At 35.9% G+C, this 18,897-nt stretch overlaps 3 protein-coding genes and 1 pseudogene across 3 annotated transcripts; all 4 read right to left on the reverse strand.

The window, feature by feature from the left end:
- Positions 1–345: 345 nt before the first annotated feature.
- LOC113068572 (scavenger receptor cysteine-rich type 1 protein M130-like) lies at positions 346–2,976 on the reverse strand. Its single transcript, XM_026241353.1, has 10 exons — positions 2,865–2,976; positions 2,570–2,767; positions 2,388–2,471; positions 1,855–1,914; positions 1,626–1,682; positions 1,433–1,510; positions 1,246–1,308; positions 1,073–1,135; positions 855–917; positions 346–714 (listed from the first exon to the last, which is right to left on the reverse strand). Exons 1-10 carry the CDS (start codon positions 2,974–2,976, stop codon positions 662–664), a joined length of 831 nt encoding a protein of 276 aa, XP_026097138.1. The 3' UTR covers positions 346–661.
- Positions 2,977–4,735: 1,759 nt separating this feature from the next.
- Positions 4,736–5,859, reverse strand: LOC113068581 (scavenger receptor cysteine-rich type 1 protein M130-like; annotated as a pseudogene).
- Positions 5,860–13,368: 7,509 nt separating this feature from the next.
- LOC113068149 (antigen WC1.1-like) lies at positions 13,369–15,414 on the reverse strand. Its single transcript, XM_026240795.1, has 7 exons — positions 15,225–15,414; positions 14,908–15,111; positions 14,714–14,809; positions 14,437–14,496; positions 14,047–14,118; positions 13,840–13,902; positions 13,369–13,521 (listed from the first exon to the last, which is right to left on the reverse strand). The coding sequence occupies exons 1-7, from the start codon at positions 15,334–15,336 to the stop codon at positions 13,448–13,450; spliced, it is 681 nt and encodes a 226-aa protein (XP_026096580.1). The 5' UTR covers positions 15,337–15,414; the 3' UTR covers positions 13,369–13,447.
- Positions 15,415–16,920: 1,506 nt separating this feature from the next.
- On the reverse strand, positions 16,921–18,466 carry LOC113068593 (scavenger receptor cysteine-rich type 1 protein M130-like). The gene is made up of 5 exons (XM_026241374.1): positions 18,448–18,466; positions 17,945–18,064; positions 17,550–17,867; positions 17,117–17,419; positions 16,921–17,006 (listed from the first exon to the last, which is right to left on the reverse strand). Exons 1-5 carry the CDS (start codon positions 18,464–18,466, stop codon positions 16,921–16,923), a joined length of 846 nt encoding a protein of 281 aa, XP_026097159.1.
- Between the last annotated feature and the right edge of the window lie 431 nt (positions 18,467–18,897).

An 18,897-nucleotide genomic window follows, 5' to 3' on the forward strand; every position in this document is an offset into this window, starting at 1 on the left:
TGTTTTATATTGATAGATATGACATGAGCTGCACTTAGGATTTTAATATTCTGTTGTTAAGCATTGTTAACTCATAATATATTTGTACATGATATGGTAGAATAAATATTTAAATATGTTACAGGTGGTTGAATTACACATTTATAACACAGTACTTCTACAGTAAAATATAGAATATAAAAGTTGTTTATAATTAAAATATAAAAGCCCAGCAGACAAGCAATATGCATTCTTTATTTATTGGTTTATAACACGCCTGATCACATAAGATAATTATAGTGGATTTTTTGCAAGCATTTTTTCAGCATCATCCGCTCATAAACTCAGTACTTTTTGTGATGAAGCTGAGGGCTGTTACATCACTGATGGTCATTGTGTTTATATTTAGGATGTTTTGATTGTCACTGTGTTTGTGCTTTATAATGTAAGATCATACATTTGACTTCAGAGATCATGTCATTTCTTATTGACATACAAAAACTTTTTTTTTTTTTGTTGCTATTAACAAGGCCAAAAAAATCCAACAAAATCTACAAAGGCATAACAGATTTAATACAAAAATGGGAAAAAATATAAATACGTGAGATTGGACATATCAATAACAATATCGATATTTCAATAACATTTTTTCAGATGTGTTGAACCCAAGCAGTGGATGACATCATGGAGCCAAAAGCCCTTCTTTGTTTGACTCCTCCTCCACATCATCATAATCTGTTATTAAAAACAAAATTTTAAATCATGTCAAATACTGTAACTGAATAAATATTTGAAGTCTTAACAACTGGAAAAATATAAAAATATTGAATCTAAATAAAGTATAATATGAGAACAAAAGTGTTATAGTAACTTACTCAACAGGTTTCTCACATCTTCACTGACACTCATGACATCATCATACACCTCCTGAACTCTCTCTGATCAAGAATGACATAAAAACATCTCATATCAGTTTATAAAACACTATATCATTTGAAGGATCCCTTTTCAGTGACTTGATTAAACGGAGCGAATATCTAATACTCATGTAAACATGAAAAGGGTCATAAAAATGTAGTTCTGTGCATCTCACCTGTTTCCCCTTGAGAGATCCGTCTATTAATGATGACATCATCATAATTATCTGGTGTGTCCACTGCACATAAAAATATGTGTCAAAATTGAATATGAGTAATTTAAAATATCTGTAACAAACTGGATTTAAAATATTATATATATATTTTAACTGATAAAAGAGTAAAACACCTTTTCTGATATCAGAGTTTAGTCCGCTTGTCATGACATCATCATAGCTCTCAGGTGTGTCTTCTACACATTCACACATTCATCAGTCTCACTTTCATTTAATTCAGTAAAAAAATCTAACTTAAATGTACAGTAATATTTTAAAATAAGGTATATTCTATGCTGTTGTAGAGTAAGAGAGTGACACCTGTCTCACGATCTGGTTTCAGTCCATCAGTGATGACATCATCATAGTATCCCAGTGTGATTTCCTTCACCATCTCTTCTGCATCAACACACAATATGTTTGGATACAAAACCAAAATATGTTCTTTTGGCAGATCGAGAATTTATTAATCATTTGGTGATGAATCATACGATGAGTTTAAAATGTCTCTGACCTTTTAGGCCACTGTCATTAGTGACATCATCATAATATGCAGTCTTGAACTCTGTTGCTAAAAAAGGAGAACAGACTTTTAATATACAAGCAAACTGCAGTATTTAAAAAAATATTGGATCAATAATCAAATATGTAATAAAATTGGTTCACTTCACTTAAATATTTATTTTTTTTTAAATGAAAAAGGTTTGAATAAATATGTGTGAGATGTGCATCATCTCTTGAACCTGAGAGAAGCTCATCAGCATCTTCATACCCAGAATGCAGTTCTTCAGAGATGAGACTCCCTGTTAAAGAAAAGCAGAGCAGAAACATGTTCATCTTTACAAACAAACTGAATTCTCATGATATTTTGATCATAAAGAACACAACAGAAGTATTAATTATTCACAATTTAAAATAATCATAGGCAGAAATCCCTTTTCAACCTGTTAGTAAACCCACAAGTATCCTCACATTAATCTATTCCTCATTGCGTTCCAGAAATAGACACACACACACCTGCACCTACACTTAGTGTAACATATGAACACCTCCTTATGACAATCTAAAAATACTCACAGGAAGAGATACTCTCTCTCTCACACACACACACACACACACACACACATATAAACATGCACCTGCAGCTCTGTGGTTTTCTGTCAGGAATTATTGGGTTTGAAGCAGGAGGTTTAACAGGACTAATAATAGATGAACATCAACTGTCTGAAAGACTCTTATTAATGCTATTAAATGAGATTGATTGCTCATGTCTCACCCCTCTGAGTGAAGTGATTGTGTCTGTGCTGAATCTCCTCATAAACGGCTTCAGTCGTCGTCCTGTGTCTCCTCTTAGAGAGAGCTGTGAGTGTAGACAGACAAACCTGCTGTCAGTTCACAACACATGACTGATCACACACTGAATAAGACACAATATGACAGTCTCTGGATCTCTCCTACCTCTCCTCATCACTCTGTTCTGCTGAATCAGTATAAGCAGTGGCACTAAGAGCAGTAAGAGCACAACTCCCAGAACAATCACAAGCACTGGGGGGACGGAGAGAGTTTGTGGAGGAGAGACTGATGTTGAGCGCACTGGAGGAGAAACTGGAGGAGAAGCTGATGTTGTTGTGGCAGGAGTAGAGGACACAGACAAATCTGGCAAAATGGATATAAACACATTAACAATAATGTAAATGATTGATCTAAATGCAAATATTGTTAGAATTGAGATGGTCCAAAATTTTTGACAAACCTGCACAGTTGAGTGTTACAAGCTTCTTTTGCGCACAGTCAGTGTGGTTTTTCAGGGAGAGAGGACAGTCCCACAGATGAATCTCATTCCCTCTGCACTCGACTCTGTTCATCCACACCAGGGGCGATTCTAAGATTTTGATTTTAGGGGGGCTCAGCCCCCAATAAGGGTATGATTAAAAAACATTATTTTACTATTAGGGTAGGGTGGTATACTACTAATCTTATTGCAATCCACTATTCCATTGTATTCCCTGTATTTCATATATGGGAGTAGGAGTACTGACTGAGCCATATATAACACTGTAAAAAAAACTAATACCGTTTTTTTTAGATGTGACCAGTCACTGGAAAATGTTGAATTGGGAATGTAGATATTTTATTTTTTTTTTACAATAAAGACTTCCTGATTCAGTATTAGGACATTCATGTTTATCCTTTGATGATACCACTGCTTTTTCTTATGAAATGTACGTGGAAATTGGCAGAAAATTAAAACAACATAAGGGTTCAATGACTGCAATGAATCTTGGGAACACGGTGGTATTGTGTGTGTGTGTGTGAGGCTGTCTGTTCTATTCTCACCTGACTGTTGCTCATTTGCAAACCTACTCCCGCACGACAAAAATTTTTTTGTATATCCATCTACAATGAAATATAAATTATTATATTTTATTATTATTATTATTATTATTATTATTATTATTATTATTATTATTATTATTATTATTATTATTATTATTATTATTAATTTTTAGCTTTTTAGCCTTTATAATCAACAATACGGTTGGTTATACATCAAGTCAGCCCCTGAACATTTATTTCATTTCAAATCATTTAACTAACCAGCTAATATTCATTAAGAATATAGACAAAACATGTATTAATGTAATTGTCTATTGGCAATATGTTTAATCTGTTCTATATTTATTTATATTTATTAAAAATAACATCATCAATTTGCCACTTCTATAAATCAATTACTTAAAAAAAAAAAAATCACAGATCCCTTTACTCTTACTCTAATATATGTATCATGATACACTAATGATTAATTATTACTTAATACAAAATTATGTTTAATAATAGAAAACAAAATAACTCCACATGATGTTTCTCTCTCTGTGCCATTTAGTACTTTCAGACAATGATGTGTGTCGTTAATAATTTATTTTGCATGACTGCATAATGTAATGCCGAAATACACAATAATATGTTTTCAATTTCAAAAAGTAAATTAAAATAAATCATGATCGTTTTCTAAAGCATGTTTTCATGGGTGTTAATCGCTTCATTTTTGCTGGAAGAAAAAACATCTGTCACACTGTGATAAAGGCTGAAAGTGAACGCAGCGAAGACGTACTGGTATTGGATACGAGAACACACACACCACACGCACACACGCACGCACACACACACACACACACGCACACGCACACACACACACACACCTTGCACTCTCTGTTGTTCGCTCTGCTCGGCGCCCCTGTGGATTGAAAAACGCACTGAATCCATGCAGACTCAGATAAGGGGGGATGCCGGAACTTGATGCAGCTTGCCACCGTCTCAAATGAGTTTTTAAAGGGGACTGAAGCGATCACTAATTAATTAATCAAATATTTTTTTTAGGGGGGCTGGGCATAGGTTTAGGCTGAAGCCCCCCTAAAAAGGGCCTAGCGACGCCCCTGATCCACACAACACCTTCACCAGCACCAAAGACTGAATTCCCATCAGCCCTCAGTGCTGCTCCACAACCCAGCTGCCTGCAGACCACCTGAGCATCGCTGATGTCCCACTGATCATCACAGACTGAGCCCCACACAGCGTTATGATACACCTCCAGCCTCCCAGAGCACCGGTCCTTACCTCCACTCAGTCTGAGAGGAAGATGATCTAAAACACACATTAGTACAAACTTTAGAACATTTTCAACAAAAACACACACTGAAACTGAAGACAAGAGTTGGTTAAACATATAAAATATTTAAAACTGATTTTAAATGCAAATAATCCAGTGCACAGATAATAATATAATAAAGGCAAATACAGGCTTGCACAAAGAAACATTAAATAATGTATTATAAATAATGTAAATAAATAATCAGGAAACTTACTTGAACACTGTCTCTGGTGAGGAGATGCTGAACATGTCAGATGACTCCGAGGAGACTCATCACTCTCCTCCACTGAAATAAAACATTAAACAATCACAAATACTCTTCCCATCTGCTCTGTTTAGTCTTGCAGAAATATGACTACTGAGACCATATTAAATCATTAAAATATAATTTCACCTGAGCAAGTAATATTGGCCACTTCATCGTCACCACAGTTATTCTGTCCCCAGAGTGAAGACTGACACTGCCATAAAGAGGAATCATGTGGTCGACATGTAACTTTATCCAGCCAGTTAGGAGCTGATTTCAGTCTTGGTGCAGAAGCAGACAAATCACCAGATCTTCCACAGTTCAGCTCTTGACAGATCAGACTCGCTGTGTCTCTGTCCATCTGGTTCCAGCAAACATTACCCCAGGATCCATTGTAGAAAACCTCCACATTCCCTTCACAGCCCTCAGTTAACCTGATCTCTTTAAACTCTAGATAGAAATGCAAAAATACCACTAAAAGAAAAAACTAAAAATTGAAAACAATGGGCACTGTGGACAAATTAATATACTATAAATGTTATATTCATTTTAATGGAAAAAAAAATCATCAGAATGTCTACCTGAGCACACGACTCCTACATCCTCCTTGTGATTACAGTCATGTTTTCCCCAGCCTGAAGAAGAGCAGCTCCACAGGGACGTCTCATTCCCCTCACACTCCACCTCATCCAGCCATATGTGTCCAGAACCAGGACCAAACCAGGCTGGTACCTGCTGGTTACTGAGGGCCACTCCACACTGCAGCTGTCTGCACACCACATGGGCATCTTTAATATCCCAGGAGTCATCACACACTGTCCCCCATGAGCCGCTGTGAAAAACCTCCAGCCTCCCTGCACAGTCTCCCCCAGAACCCACCAGCCTGATGGACCCGTGACCTGATATTCAGAGACAGAAAAACAGTGATTGTACATACATATTTCTGATCACTATTAACTGAAGAATCTGTCCAGATGTTGATTTTCTCACCAGTGTTCTTTACTGACAGATGTTGTGTGGTGCTGCATTTGAGAGTTTGTGAAGAGCTGCAGTTCTCCAGATGAGCTTTACTTTCTGGAGAGAGTATTTATTTGTCATTCAATATTTATATAAAATATGCTACATTTGTTGAAATGTGTAGTTTTAGTCTGAAACCCATGAGTTCAGTGTGGTGTGAATGTGCTCACCAGAGCAAATGACTCCAACATCTCGTCTGTGAGAACATTCAGCTCGACTCCATGAAGAGATGGAACATTCTGAGAGTTTTGTTTCATTCCCGTCACAATCAAACACATCAGCCCAGATTTCATTAATTCCCTCTCCAAACCAGTCTGATCCCACAACAGATACAGCAATCCCACAATTCAGCTGTTTACAGAGGACACTGGCAGCTCTCATATCCCAGCATGCATCACACACTGTGCCCCATTTATCGAGATACTGAAGCTCCACTCTTCCAGAGCAAGAGTCTGAACCATTCACCAGCCTGAGATCTGTGCAACCTGGACAAACAACTGACAGCTCTTTCAAACAGTATGACACTAGAGTTAAAATAATTAAACAACACAACAGCAGTATATTACATGTGTATGTAATTTATCTAAAGAGATGACAAATGTTAATACTCAACCAGAACAGATCACTCCCACATCATTGTCATGAGAACAGTTGTATTTCTGTGAAGATGATCGTGAACAGACGTCTATCTGAGATTCATTTCCTCTGCACTGAATCTCCTCTGACCAAACACGGCCTTTTCCTTTACCAAAAGCAGCTGCTCCCAGCACCTGTACAGGAGCCCCACAGTCCAGCTGTTTACACACAACCTCTGCATCCTGCTGGTCAAAGACAGCGTCACACACTGTGTACCATGTGTTCCCAAAAATCACCTCCACTCTCCCAGAGCACAGGTGAAGCCCGTCCACAAGTCGAACTCCTTTTTCTGAGATGTTGAAATATAAAAAGAGATTATTACTGAAACATCTCTACTCAGCTGGAGGACTAGAGAAAACGATGACATTGATGATATCAATGAAATTTTTTGTCAAATGTATGAATGTAATAAATTCACTTAATTTAATTTTATATGGCCAGGGTTGTTTGCATAAACAAACCTGTGTAAATCTGAATTATCAGAGAAGGATTTATTAATATTTTAATTTGAATTAAGAAAATATTACATTTATTAATATGTAAATTATTAAATTATTAAATTATTATATATTCCACAGGCCTATCGGACTGTAGCCTATAATGAATAAATGTTACATGAGGTAATGAAGTACATAAAATAAAATCGGCTTACAAGAAATCATTTTTATCCATCCCAGTCTTCTAAATCCATTAACTGATCATCTTTTTCAAATAATAATAATTATTATTATTCATTATGTATTTGATTTATTTTCCCTTCACATTCGTTTTGTAAATAATAGCCTACTGTAAATGCCTGACATATGCTCTAGGAATTACGGAAATGTTTAATGGAAGAGCAGTTTAAAGGTTTATTTTAACAAATATATATATATATATATATATATATATATATATATTTATATATGTGGACTCTCACTGTCTGAACGGCAGTTTTTCAGTGTAGTCTCTGATCCCCTACATTCTACAAAACCCATTGAAATTGGTCCTGATCCTTGTCCAAAGTGAGCGTTGTATGTTGCTTTTACAGCCGTCCCACAGTCCAGCTCTCTACACACCACTTCAGCATCAGCAATATCCCACAAATGATGACACACTGTTCCCCACTGACCATTCTTATAAACCTCCACTCGACCAGCACAGGGATTATTGCCATTCACCAACCTCACACTCACACTGTCTACACATGAGAGAGAATCAGTAAACATACCAAACATAGTATGTAGTAAAGTGTAACATTGCATGTAAATTATTTCAGCACATTTTAAAGAATAGATTACCTCTTGACTCTGAGTATGTACCACCAGAGGTGATGAGTTTTACCATATAACACAGAAACATCAGCATCAGACAGTTCTCCATCTTCTCCTTCAGCTCGACACACACTACTTCATCAACTCAGAGCACAGCACAAGTTTCTCGTCTGCTCCTCAAACACACTGAAGAAACTGGCTCCTGTCAGCCCCCTAAAGAGAGAGAGAGACTCACAGCTGCCAATGACACTCACTGTTCCCTTATTAGAAACAACAGAGGAAATCATCAAACACAATCAGTGACAAATCAGAAAGCAGCATTTTGATTTTCTCCATATATATCAATAAAGTGTGAGCGCTGATGAGCGGGACTCCTCCTCCAGCGTGAAGAGACACTTCACTGAGGACAGACTCGTGTCAGTCAGAAGTCAGTGTGGAGATAAAGTCACACTAAACTTAAAGCAGATTGATACAGAAACACTGCAGCTTATATTCAGCATCAAACCTGAACCTGAACACAGCAGACACAAGCTCTGATCACTGACTTCTGTAAGTCTGAACACTTCAAACACTTACACAAACTTACTAGAACCAATTTCTCATGACTAATTTAATGAATTAATGGATTTTATTCAGTTGTTCTTTTATTCTTACCAAGGAAAAATTAAGAAAAAATTATTACACCATAGTATAAACTATATTGTTGTTAAAGCTAATTTTATAATATTTAATTTAATAAAAAAAATATCTAATTTCATTAGGTATCATAACTGAGAATAAAAAAAGAGCAGGAATCATGTGAGTTTAATACTGCGCTGCTGCATTTGTACAGCAGATGGCAGCAAAACACTTCTTATTGTAAAGAGGAGCAGACAAGAGTCTTGTCTCTGTGTTGCTGCATGAGGAACTTCTCACCAGTGAAAGTATTATAGGACAGTCTCTATTATGTGTTATGCCATAGTTGCCAGAATAATAATAGAAAAAAAAAAAATATTTCAACATGTATGTATTAATTATATATGCATTTATGCCACATTTGACTAAATGTGAAAACAATATATAAATATTGACAAATACATATATAAATAAAAGAAAAATATTAAAATAAACGTATATATAAATTAAAAATAAATGTGTTAAAAAAATGCAATTATACAAATACTGACATATTTGTTGAGAACAGAGTAAGGAGTATTGACAGAGTATTTATTAACAGAGTATTGAGAATCACTTTATCTGAACCCAGTTAGTTCATAACAATAATTTATTCAATCACTCAGATTTTGTTTTGAAATACTAATTTACAGTTTCCAGAAAATAATTGAACATGTCTTCCAATCTCATTGGAAATCCTGCTCTTTTTGTAAAATTTTTGCCTAAAACTAGAAGCCATTTGTTTTGGGATTGTCCTTTCAATCCTTTTGGAGTAATATTAATGCTTTAATTTTTCAGAATGTATTACGTGATTTTTCTTTGTATGATAATTATTTTTGGATTATTGTTATTTTCTTTAAACACTAACAATACAAAAAAGCACTTCACGTTGTAACTATCTGGGGTGTAGATTATTTTTAAATAATTCAATGGTCCGTCATCAATTATTACTTGTAGTCCATTACTGATTACAGATTACATTATGAAAACTGTAGTTATAGCGTAATTCATTTTAGGTAATGTGTTCTTACTACTTTTTAGATAACTTTTTTTATCTAACTTGTTTTAAACTTTCCATTAAACATACAATATTGATATAAAAAAAGCAAATAGAATGCAAACTTTATGAATTTGGATTTGGGAGAATCAATAAAGTAAGTACTTGGGTTTATGTCCCCACCAATGTCAAAAGCAAACACACGCCGATGGTCGCACCTCACCCAAGATGAGTGTGAAAATAGATTTTAATTATGAAATATAATTCTTTATAAAAAAATATATAGTTGCCAAATGCATAGGCTTTCTAGAATTAATATGATGCTATTATAGCAACAATTTAGCACAGTGTTTCACAAAGTGGCATTTTAATTGTTACTCACTTGTTTAATTGCAACTAAGAAAGCAGCACAACACTAATACTGAGTAAGCTTTGATTTATTTATTTTTTTCATGTTAAATAGAGGGCTAGATGATCGTAATTTGTTAATTATTTCGCTGCATTGTTATTGTTTGCTGCTGTTCAAGTTGTTCTTAAAATGAAAACCAGTGCTGCGCTGGCGCCGGCTATGAAGACTATAGAACCCTTGATATATATACACAGTTACCATTAAACTAATACACATAAAATATGAATATTTAATGCAGTTCTGTGTAACTTGTTCAGTGCTGTCCATTAATAATGATATCATCATTGTTTAGCGTGAGCTCTGAAATGTAACATTACACTGATAAAGTGAATTTTTTGTTGTTGTTTTTTTTTTTATCTGTAGCCTACAGTGTGAAAAATAAATAAAAGCTAGACAATATACAAGAAACCGATCATATAATAACAGAGCTGCAGGGTCATCATCACACAGTGTTCCTCACTGACCGTCATGATGAACCTTCACTCAGCAGCACAGAGATACTGCCACACACCAACCTCACTAAAGATTCAGGTCTTTAAAGTCTCTACAAAGTCAGCATTATTTCTCTGAATAAATGATATGTATGTTATTTCCTGACTGAGCAACATTTATTTCAGACTCTTCAAGACTGTACAAATTCCATGGCATTTTACTGATCTACAGTTTCCATAGGAGTAAAATGTTTTTATGTTATTATTAATTTAAGCATGTGTAAATCATTAAGTGCTTCAAATTGCATACTGTTACCAAAATATTTTTTTAAACATTTGCAGTTGTCCTACTGTACTAATAAAAACAAATTTACAACGACATAATCACATAAGCACAGTGAATAACACGGCGCATACATTACAAAGCATACATCATATTCAGATTTCAGAATGAACACTTTACATTTGTAATACATATGCTGAGATTTCTCGTTCAAATATTCGCTACTGTAATGAATATGAATGTCATTTTTTTATTTTTTATAAGTTACTATGCTGCCCGCAGTTGGAATCAGCTTCCAGAAGAGATCAGATGTGCTACAACACTAGTCACATTTAAGTCTAGACTCAAAACCCATGTGTTTAGCTGTGCATTTATTGAATGAGCACTGTGCAATGTCTGAACTGATTGCACTATATTTTCACTGTTTTTTTTTCACTATATTTTCAACTTGCATTGCCTTGCCTTGCCTAATAAGCAGGGGGAATGACCAACATTAAACAATCATTTACAGGCTTAGGACATCTGCATTGTAAGAATGTATAGTGAGACTTCAGAGATAAATATTGTGTATTGTTAGGTGAAGTTTTCTTGTTTCTTTTCTCACTGCATGATTTTCTAATGTGTGAGAATACTAGAGCAAAGCATGCTTATGTTGATTTTATTAATAAATATGGGATAAATGCTTCAAAATGGGACTATACTATTCTCAAAAATTCCATTCCTGCTAAGTTGTTAATTTTTAATAATTTTTAATTTAAAAATGAATTTTTATTTAAATATATTGAAAATATATTGTAATTTTAGTTTAATTATCACTAGATAATTTATTAAAGGCGTTAATATTATGGATAATACGTTTACAAGCTTATTTGTGAGAAACTTTGTTACTGCTAATAATCTTTTAAAGCTCATGGAAAGTGGTTGACTCTTTATCCAAATGTTAATTTTCAGAAATTATAGGCAGTCCCAAACCAATTTTGTTTTAATAATAAAATAAAATAAGTTATTTTAAAATGATTCATCATTATTACCACTTCAAGAAACATTTAAGTAAATTTATATAAAATCTTTCTCCGCTCTGTTCTTTTTGCCAAGAAGAGGAAGAATCTCTTTCACATTTATTCTTTTTCTGTCCTTATACTAAACAATTCTGTCTTCAGATCTCAGCATCTTTACGTCTTGAATTCTTTCTTCTATGTAACATTTCAGCAGTTAATGTTCTCTTTCATTCTGTGGTTTCTGATAATAGAGAGCTAGAGGATGTCCTGGACTTTATTTGTATGATGGGAAAATTCCACATTCACAAAGCGTGATGCCTTAACATTAAACCATTTATTTAATTACCTTTTAATTGTTATTGTATCCCCTCATGTTTATGTTTTTGTTCTAATGTTTATCAGTTTCTTTCTGATATTGTTAATAAAAAATAAATAAATAAAAAAATGCAAAAAAAACAAAATGCTAAAAAGCAATATGGTGGAGTGGTGGTTTCACTTTTTGTGATGTCGTGAGCAAGTATTCATGTCATGTGTTTCTGACAAGTTCTGAAAGTGAACGACATGCTTTCCTTTTCAGTAAATTCATTGTTGTGATCTTTGATTTGTGTTTTTTTTTGTTTTTGATGTAAACTTGTATATTTCTGTTATTTGTTTCTGCTTTTTCGGCCAGGTCACTGTTGTAAGAGATTTTAATCTCAATGAGTTTTTATCCTGGTTAAATAAAGAACGAATGAATCAGTTAAAAAAGAAAAGAAAAGAAAAAAAAGTTATTAAATGATTTTTTAAAGAAATATTATGCTCATGTCTGCTACTATAATTAAACCATGGTACCCATGCACAAATGAACCATAGATTTACTATATACCATAGTTTAACCATGGTATTTGTACAACTGTGGTAACAAATGGTAATAATAAAAAATAAAAAGAAAAAAAAAGAAAACGTACATTTTCGTTTAGTTAAAGTAATTTTCTTGTGGTCTGTTTCTTTATTTGGTTGTGTTGTGAGTATTTTCAGCACATGTGATCTCAGACTGATGAAGATGTTTTCTTTATTTGCTGGTGCTTTTTCTATTTGCATGTGTTTTCTGGAGTTGCAGCGCATTGAGCTCTCGGTCCCCGTAACATTCTAATGCCATTTAACAAAATATTAACAGTGAACCATCAGTGAATAATATTTTGATATTTCATATTATGATATTATTAAGTTGAAGATATTGTTATCCATTAATGATGGGTGGTAGCTGAATGATGAACGATCTGAACTCGACACAATTATGTTTATACAAAGTTACTGAATGTCAGAAAATAACAGGTTTTTGTTCTCTCAAATTTCTAAGGCTACACAATAGAAAAGATTTGTAAAAGTGTCTGGAAAAAGTCAAGCACCTTTTTAAAATGTCATGAAAGCAAAGCATTTTTTTCTGTCAAAAATTTTAATTGTATATTTCAGCACAGAATGTAACAAAACACTGTTAGACTGAAACATATAGTAAGATTGCTAAAATCTTAAAAGCTTTAAAAGGATCTGATGCTGTGTGGGAGGTTTGAGTTAAACAGCTCCTGTCTGTTTTCCTGGATCCTCCTCCACATCATCATAGTCTGTTATTGAAAAACAAGAGAATGATTCATGTATTGATACATACATTACAATGCATGATACAAAACTACAACACTAAAACAAGCAGTAAATTTAAATGAGCTTTTATAACCACAGGAATTGATCATACAAAGTGATTACAAAGACTAACTGAAGGTGTTCAAAATTTACCAAACATGTCACTCTTATATTCTTTGACATTCTTCACATCATCATACTCCTCCTGAACCCCTTCTGATAATAAATGTGGTGATAATTAATTACATGAACAAACAGACATATATCAGGGGTGACCAATCCTGCTCCTGGAGGGCCTCAGTCCTGCAGAGTTTAGTTCTGATCCCAATTAAACACCTGAACCAGCTGATCAAGTTCTTCAGAGTCGAAACTTCCAGACAGGGGTGTTGGGACGAGATGGAGCTAAACTCTGCAGGACACTGACCCTCCAGGAGCAGGATTGGACACCACTGGACTACTTTATTTGGCACAATAAATTGAAGAAAAATAAATAAAGAACTCTGTATCTAGAAGTTTTTTAATTGAATCCCACACCTGCTTTATTATTGGAGAACTGTCGTATGATGACGACATCATCATAGTTTTCTGGTAAGTCATCTACAACAAAATAATGAAAATTTAAATGCATCAAATAAACACTTTGGATATCGAAAATATGAACACACATATATATATATATATATATATATATATATATATATATATATATATATATATATATATAAGCACACACATACATACATAAACCTGTAGCATGTCTCAGTCCAACAGTGATTACATCATCATAGTTCTCTGATGTGATTTGTTGCTTTTCTAAATGAGTAAAAAACAGAGAGAGCAGACATTATTCAGGACAGAAGGAAAAGATGGGACAGAAGTTAATGGTGTACAGTGGATTGTACTATTGTGGATCAACATATTAATTGTTCAGCTGATGAAACATCTTTCCCAAAAAATTTCAGTAATCAAAAACTTTTTGAAAATGATGATCTAGAACATTTGTACAGTGCATGCTACTGTACACATGCAATGTGAATATTTTTGGAAAGTTTTTAATTATATATGAATCACATTACACACAGTACATAGAGTTTATCAGTGGGTGACATTAATATATTTAAGTCCTCCAACCTGAAAGACGCTCATAAGCATCTTCATACCCAGAATGCTGTTCTCCAGAAAAGACACTTCCTGTTATGGAGTAGAACCATCAGACAGACATTCACAATCAAAAATCTTTCAAATCTGCCAAACCTCCACTTCCTTTGGATCACTCAACACTAATATTATAATCAAATCACACTCAAGGTCCCACAAATAAATCATTGAGATGTATTCCACTCATCCCTCTGTATAAAGTGATTATCCTGTTAATGACTACAAATCTAATACTATGACAGTTACTCACCCCTCTGAGTGAAGAGACTGTGTCTGTTAGTGGATCTGTGCTGAATCTCCTCATAAACGGCCTCAGTCGTCGTCCTGTTTCTCCTCTTAGAGAGAGCTGTGAGTGTAGACAGACAAACCTGCTGTCAGTTCACAACACATGACTGATCACACACTGAATAAGACACAATATGACAGTCTCTGGATCTCTCCTACCTCTCCTCATCACTCTGTTCTGCTGAATCAGTATAAGCAGTGGCACTAAGAGCAGTAAGAGCACAACTCCCAGAACAATCACAAGCACTGGGGGGACGGAGAGAGTTTGTGGAGGAGAGACTGATGTTGAGCGCACTGGAGGAGAAACTGGACGAGAAGCTGATGTTGTGGCAGGAGTAGAGGACATTGATAAACCTTTAAAATCTGGCAAAACAGGCACAAGCACATTTAAAGCTATGAATGTTCTGAATATACCAACATTACACACTTTAAAATGCTCTAAAAATAAATATTATTTCTCAGTATTTGGCTGTGACCTTCACAGGTGAGTCCAGCGTGCTCTTTCTTGGAGCAGTCAGTGTGGTTTTTCAGGGAGAGAGAACAGTCCCACAGGTGAATCTCATTCCCTCTGCACTCGACTCTGTTCATCCACACAACACCTTCACCAGCACCAAAGACTGAATTCCCATCAGCCCTCAGTGCTGCTCCACAACCCAGCTGCCTGCAGACCACCTGAGCATCGCTGATGTCCCACTGATCATCACAGACTGAGCCCCACACAGCGTTATGATACACCTCCAGCCTCCCAGAGCACCGGCCCTTACCTCCACTCAGTCTGAGAGGAACTTGATCTAAAACACATACACATAACAAAAAAGTAGATACATTTATTATCAGCAGAGTACTGTCTGAACAGCAGCGTCTGCACAGGAGTATGTGTGTGATCTTTTGTATATTCCAAGATGAAATCCTGCTGGTTTCTCATGTTAAAACACCATTATCTTATTTCCCTGAAAACAGGGTAAACAACCATGAAAATTATGAATGTGAAATGCAACTCCTGTTGAAAAAAACAGCACATGCTGGTTAGATATGTTTTGAAGCATGGCAGCTGGTTAAAGCTGGTCATGTGCTGGTCTATGCTGGTCCTGAGCAACTAGCTCCTGCTCATGACCATCTTTTAATCAGCTCATGACACACTAAGGACCAGCTTAAAACATACCTAACCAGCATGTGCTGTCTTTTTCAACAGGGGTTGCATTCAACATTCATAATTTTCATGGTTGTTTCTTATTCACATCATCTAACTACTGGGGTGCCTCAGGGCTCAGTTCTTGGACCACTTGTCTTCTCTGTCTGCATGGCATCATTAGGTTATGTCATTCAGAAACATGGCTTTTCATACAACTGCTATGCTGATGACACTCAACTCTACCTCTAATTCCATCCTGATGATCTGACGGTAGCTACTTGCATCTCAGCTTGTCTAATAAACTGTTTAACTGCTTCCCCAAGTGGATATTAAATTATGTTGTGGGATAATTAAATATATTCTTAATAAACTACAAACATAAAATTATATAGATTTATTTTGTCCCTACATTCTTTCTTGTAAGACCTCCCTTACAGTGGCACAGCTGACTGAGAGGCTCATTATGCAGCTCATTATGCAGCCCTTTGTCTTCTCAGGTGTAAATCACAATGATATTCATGATAGTTGACGCCTATTCACATATGACTCTTACCAACAAAAAGTGTCTTAGAAAATGTAAATCAATATATTGTTTTCTGTAAGTGAGTAAACAAAATGATTTTCACATAATTTAGAAAGAAAAATTCTAAGCCAAGCTCCAGTTCTCAAAAATCCTGGGAACCATTGTTCTTTATGTGTTTTATGGCCTTATTCAAGTGATTTAACATTTTTAGTTTTTCACTATCCACACATAACATTTTTTTCCTCAAAAATACAATCGTGTACATGCATGCATTTCACATATTATTATAGCCCAGTTTTGTGCTGTTTACAGTGAGATTAGACCCATTTAGATATTTGTAAGAAACTGAAAAAAGCACAAATATCAGGGCATGACAAAACTTCTCCAGGCCCCAAAAATACCCCTAGACTCCAGAGGGTTAAACCAGCTGCCCTGCTTCAAAACATACCTAACCAGCATGTGCTGGTTGTTCAACAGGGGTTGCATTCAACATTCATAATTTTCATGGTTGTTTCAGTTAAATGAACTTACCTGGACACTGTCTCTGATGGGGAGATGTGAAGCATTTCAGAGAGCTTCGAGGAGACTCCGGGATCTCATGTTCTGTAACAATAATTTAATTATTTTTAAATGTATTCCACACATCTTCTCTAAGTACTAATAATAAAAGATAACTATTGTATTGTTTAGAGATGAAAAAAGTCATGTTTTACCTGAGCAGATGATTTTGGCCACTTCATCGTCACCACAGTTATTCTGTCCCCAGGGTAAAGATGGACACTGCCATAAAGAGGAATCATGTGGTCGACATGTAACTTTATCCAGCCAGTTAGGAGCTGATTTCACTCTTGATGTAGAATCAGACAAAACACCAGATCTTCCACAGTTCAGCTCTTGACAGATCAGACTCACTGTGTCTCTGTCCATCTGGTTTAAACACACATTACCCCAGGATCCATTGTAGAAAACCTCCACATTCCCGTCACAGCCCTCAGTTAACCTGATCTCTTTATACTCTACATAACGAATGTCAATTTTAAAATAACAAATTTGAAAAAAATTTGAACATTATGGGAACTTGAATTTTCAAATGTGTACAACTTATAAACCTATATTTCAGTGTAAACAATTTAGCAGCATGTTTACCTGAGCACAGGACTCCTACATCCTCCTTGTGATTACAGTCATGTTTTCCCCAGCCTGAAGAAGAGCAGCTCCACAGGGACGTCTCATTCCCCTCACACTCCACCTCATCCAGCCATATGTGTCCAGAACCAGGACCAAACCAGGCTGGTACCTGCTGGTTACTGAGGGCCACTCCACACTGCAGCTGTCTGCACACCACATGGGCATCTTTAATATCCCAGGAGTCATCACACACTGTCCCCCATGAGCCGCTGTGAAAAACCTCCAGCCTCCCTGCACAGTCTCCCCCAGAACCCACCAGCCTGATGGACCCACCACCTGATATACAGAGACAGAAAAACAATATTACTGATCATGAACAACTAAAGAATCTGCCCTGATGTTGTTAATCTCACCAAGGCAGGTGATGTACAGCTGTTGTGTGGAGCTGCAGTTGAGAGTTTGTGGAGAGCTGCAGTTCCCCAGATGAGCTTCACTCCCAGAGCACTGGAAGCCCGTCACACACTCATGACTGTGTCCAGGACTGGATGAAGAGGAGCTGTAGAAGTTCAGCACAGAGCCACAGTCCAGCTGTCTGCAGACCACAGAGGATTCAGTGAGACTCCAGGAGTCCAGCAGAACTCTCCTCCAGACCTGATGGATGAAAACTTCCAGCTCCCCCTCACACTGTCTCTCTCCAGACAACCGCACCAGACCATCATGAAGAGCCAGAGAGGAATCTGAGGAGATGTGGAATTTTACAAAGATGTTGCAGTATGTATTGTTTGCATTTTTACTCAATAAAATCCTCTCACTAGAGCAGATGACTCCAACATCTCGTCTGTGAGAACATTCAGCTCGACTCCATGAAGAGATGGAACATTCTGAGAGTTTTGTTTCATTCCCGTCACAATCAAACACATCATCCCAGATTTCATCACTTCCCTCTCCAAACCAGTCTGATCCCACAACAGTCACAGCAATCCCACAATTCAGCTGTCTACAGAGGACACTGGCAGCTCTCATATCCCAGCATGCATCACACACTGTGCCCCACTCTTTTAGAAAATGAAGCTCCACTCTTCCAGAACAAGTGTCTGAGCCATTTATCAGTCTGAGATCAGTGTAACCTGAGAAAAGTAAAGAGACTTCAGAAACAATGCATAAAACATTCTTAAACTAAGCTGTCATTAGATTGATCACATTATAACACAAACCTAAGACATGAACTAGAATCTAAAACAAATGAAGAGATGCTGAATATTTATACTTAACCAGAGCAGATCAGTCCCACAATGTTGTCAAAGGTGCAGTTGTGTTCAAGTGATGATATTGAACAGAATGAAATCTGAGACTCATTTCCTCTGCA

The sequence above is a fragment of the Carassius auratus genome, chromosome 4 (genome assembly GCF_003368295.1).
Source record: "Carassius auratus strain Wakin chromosome 4, ASM336829v1, whole genome shotgun sequence".
Taxonomy (NCBI): Eukaryota; Metazoa; Chordata; class Actinopteri; order Cypriniformes; family Cyprinidae; genus Carassius; species Carassius auratus.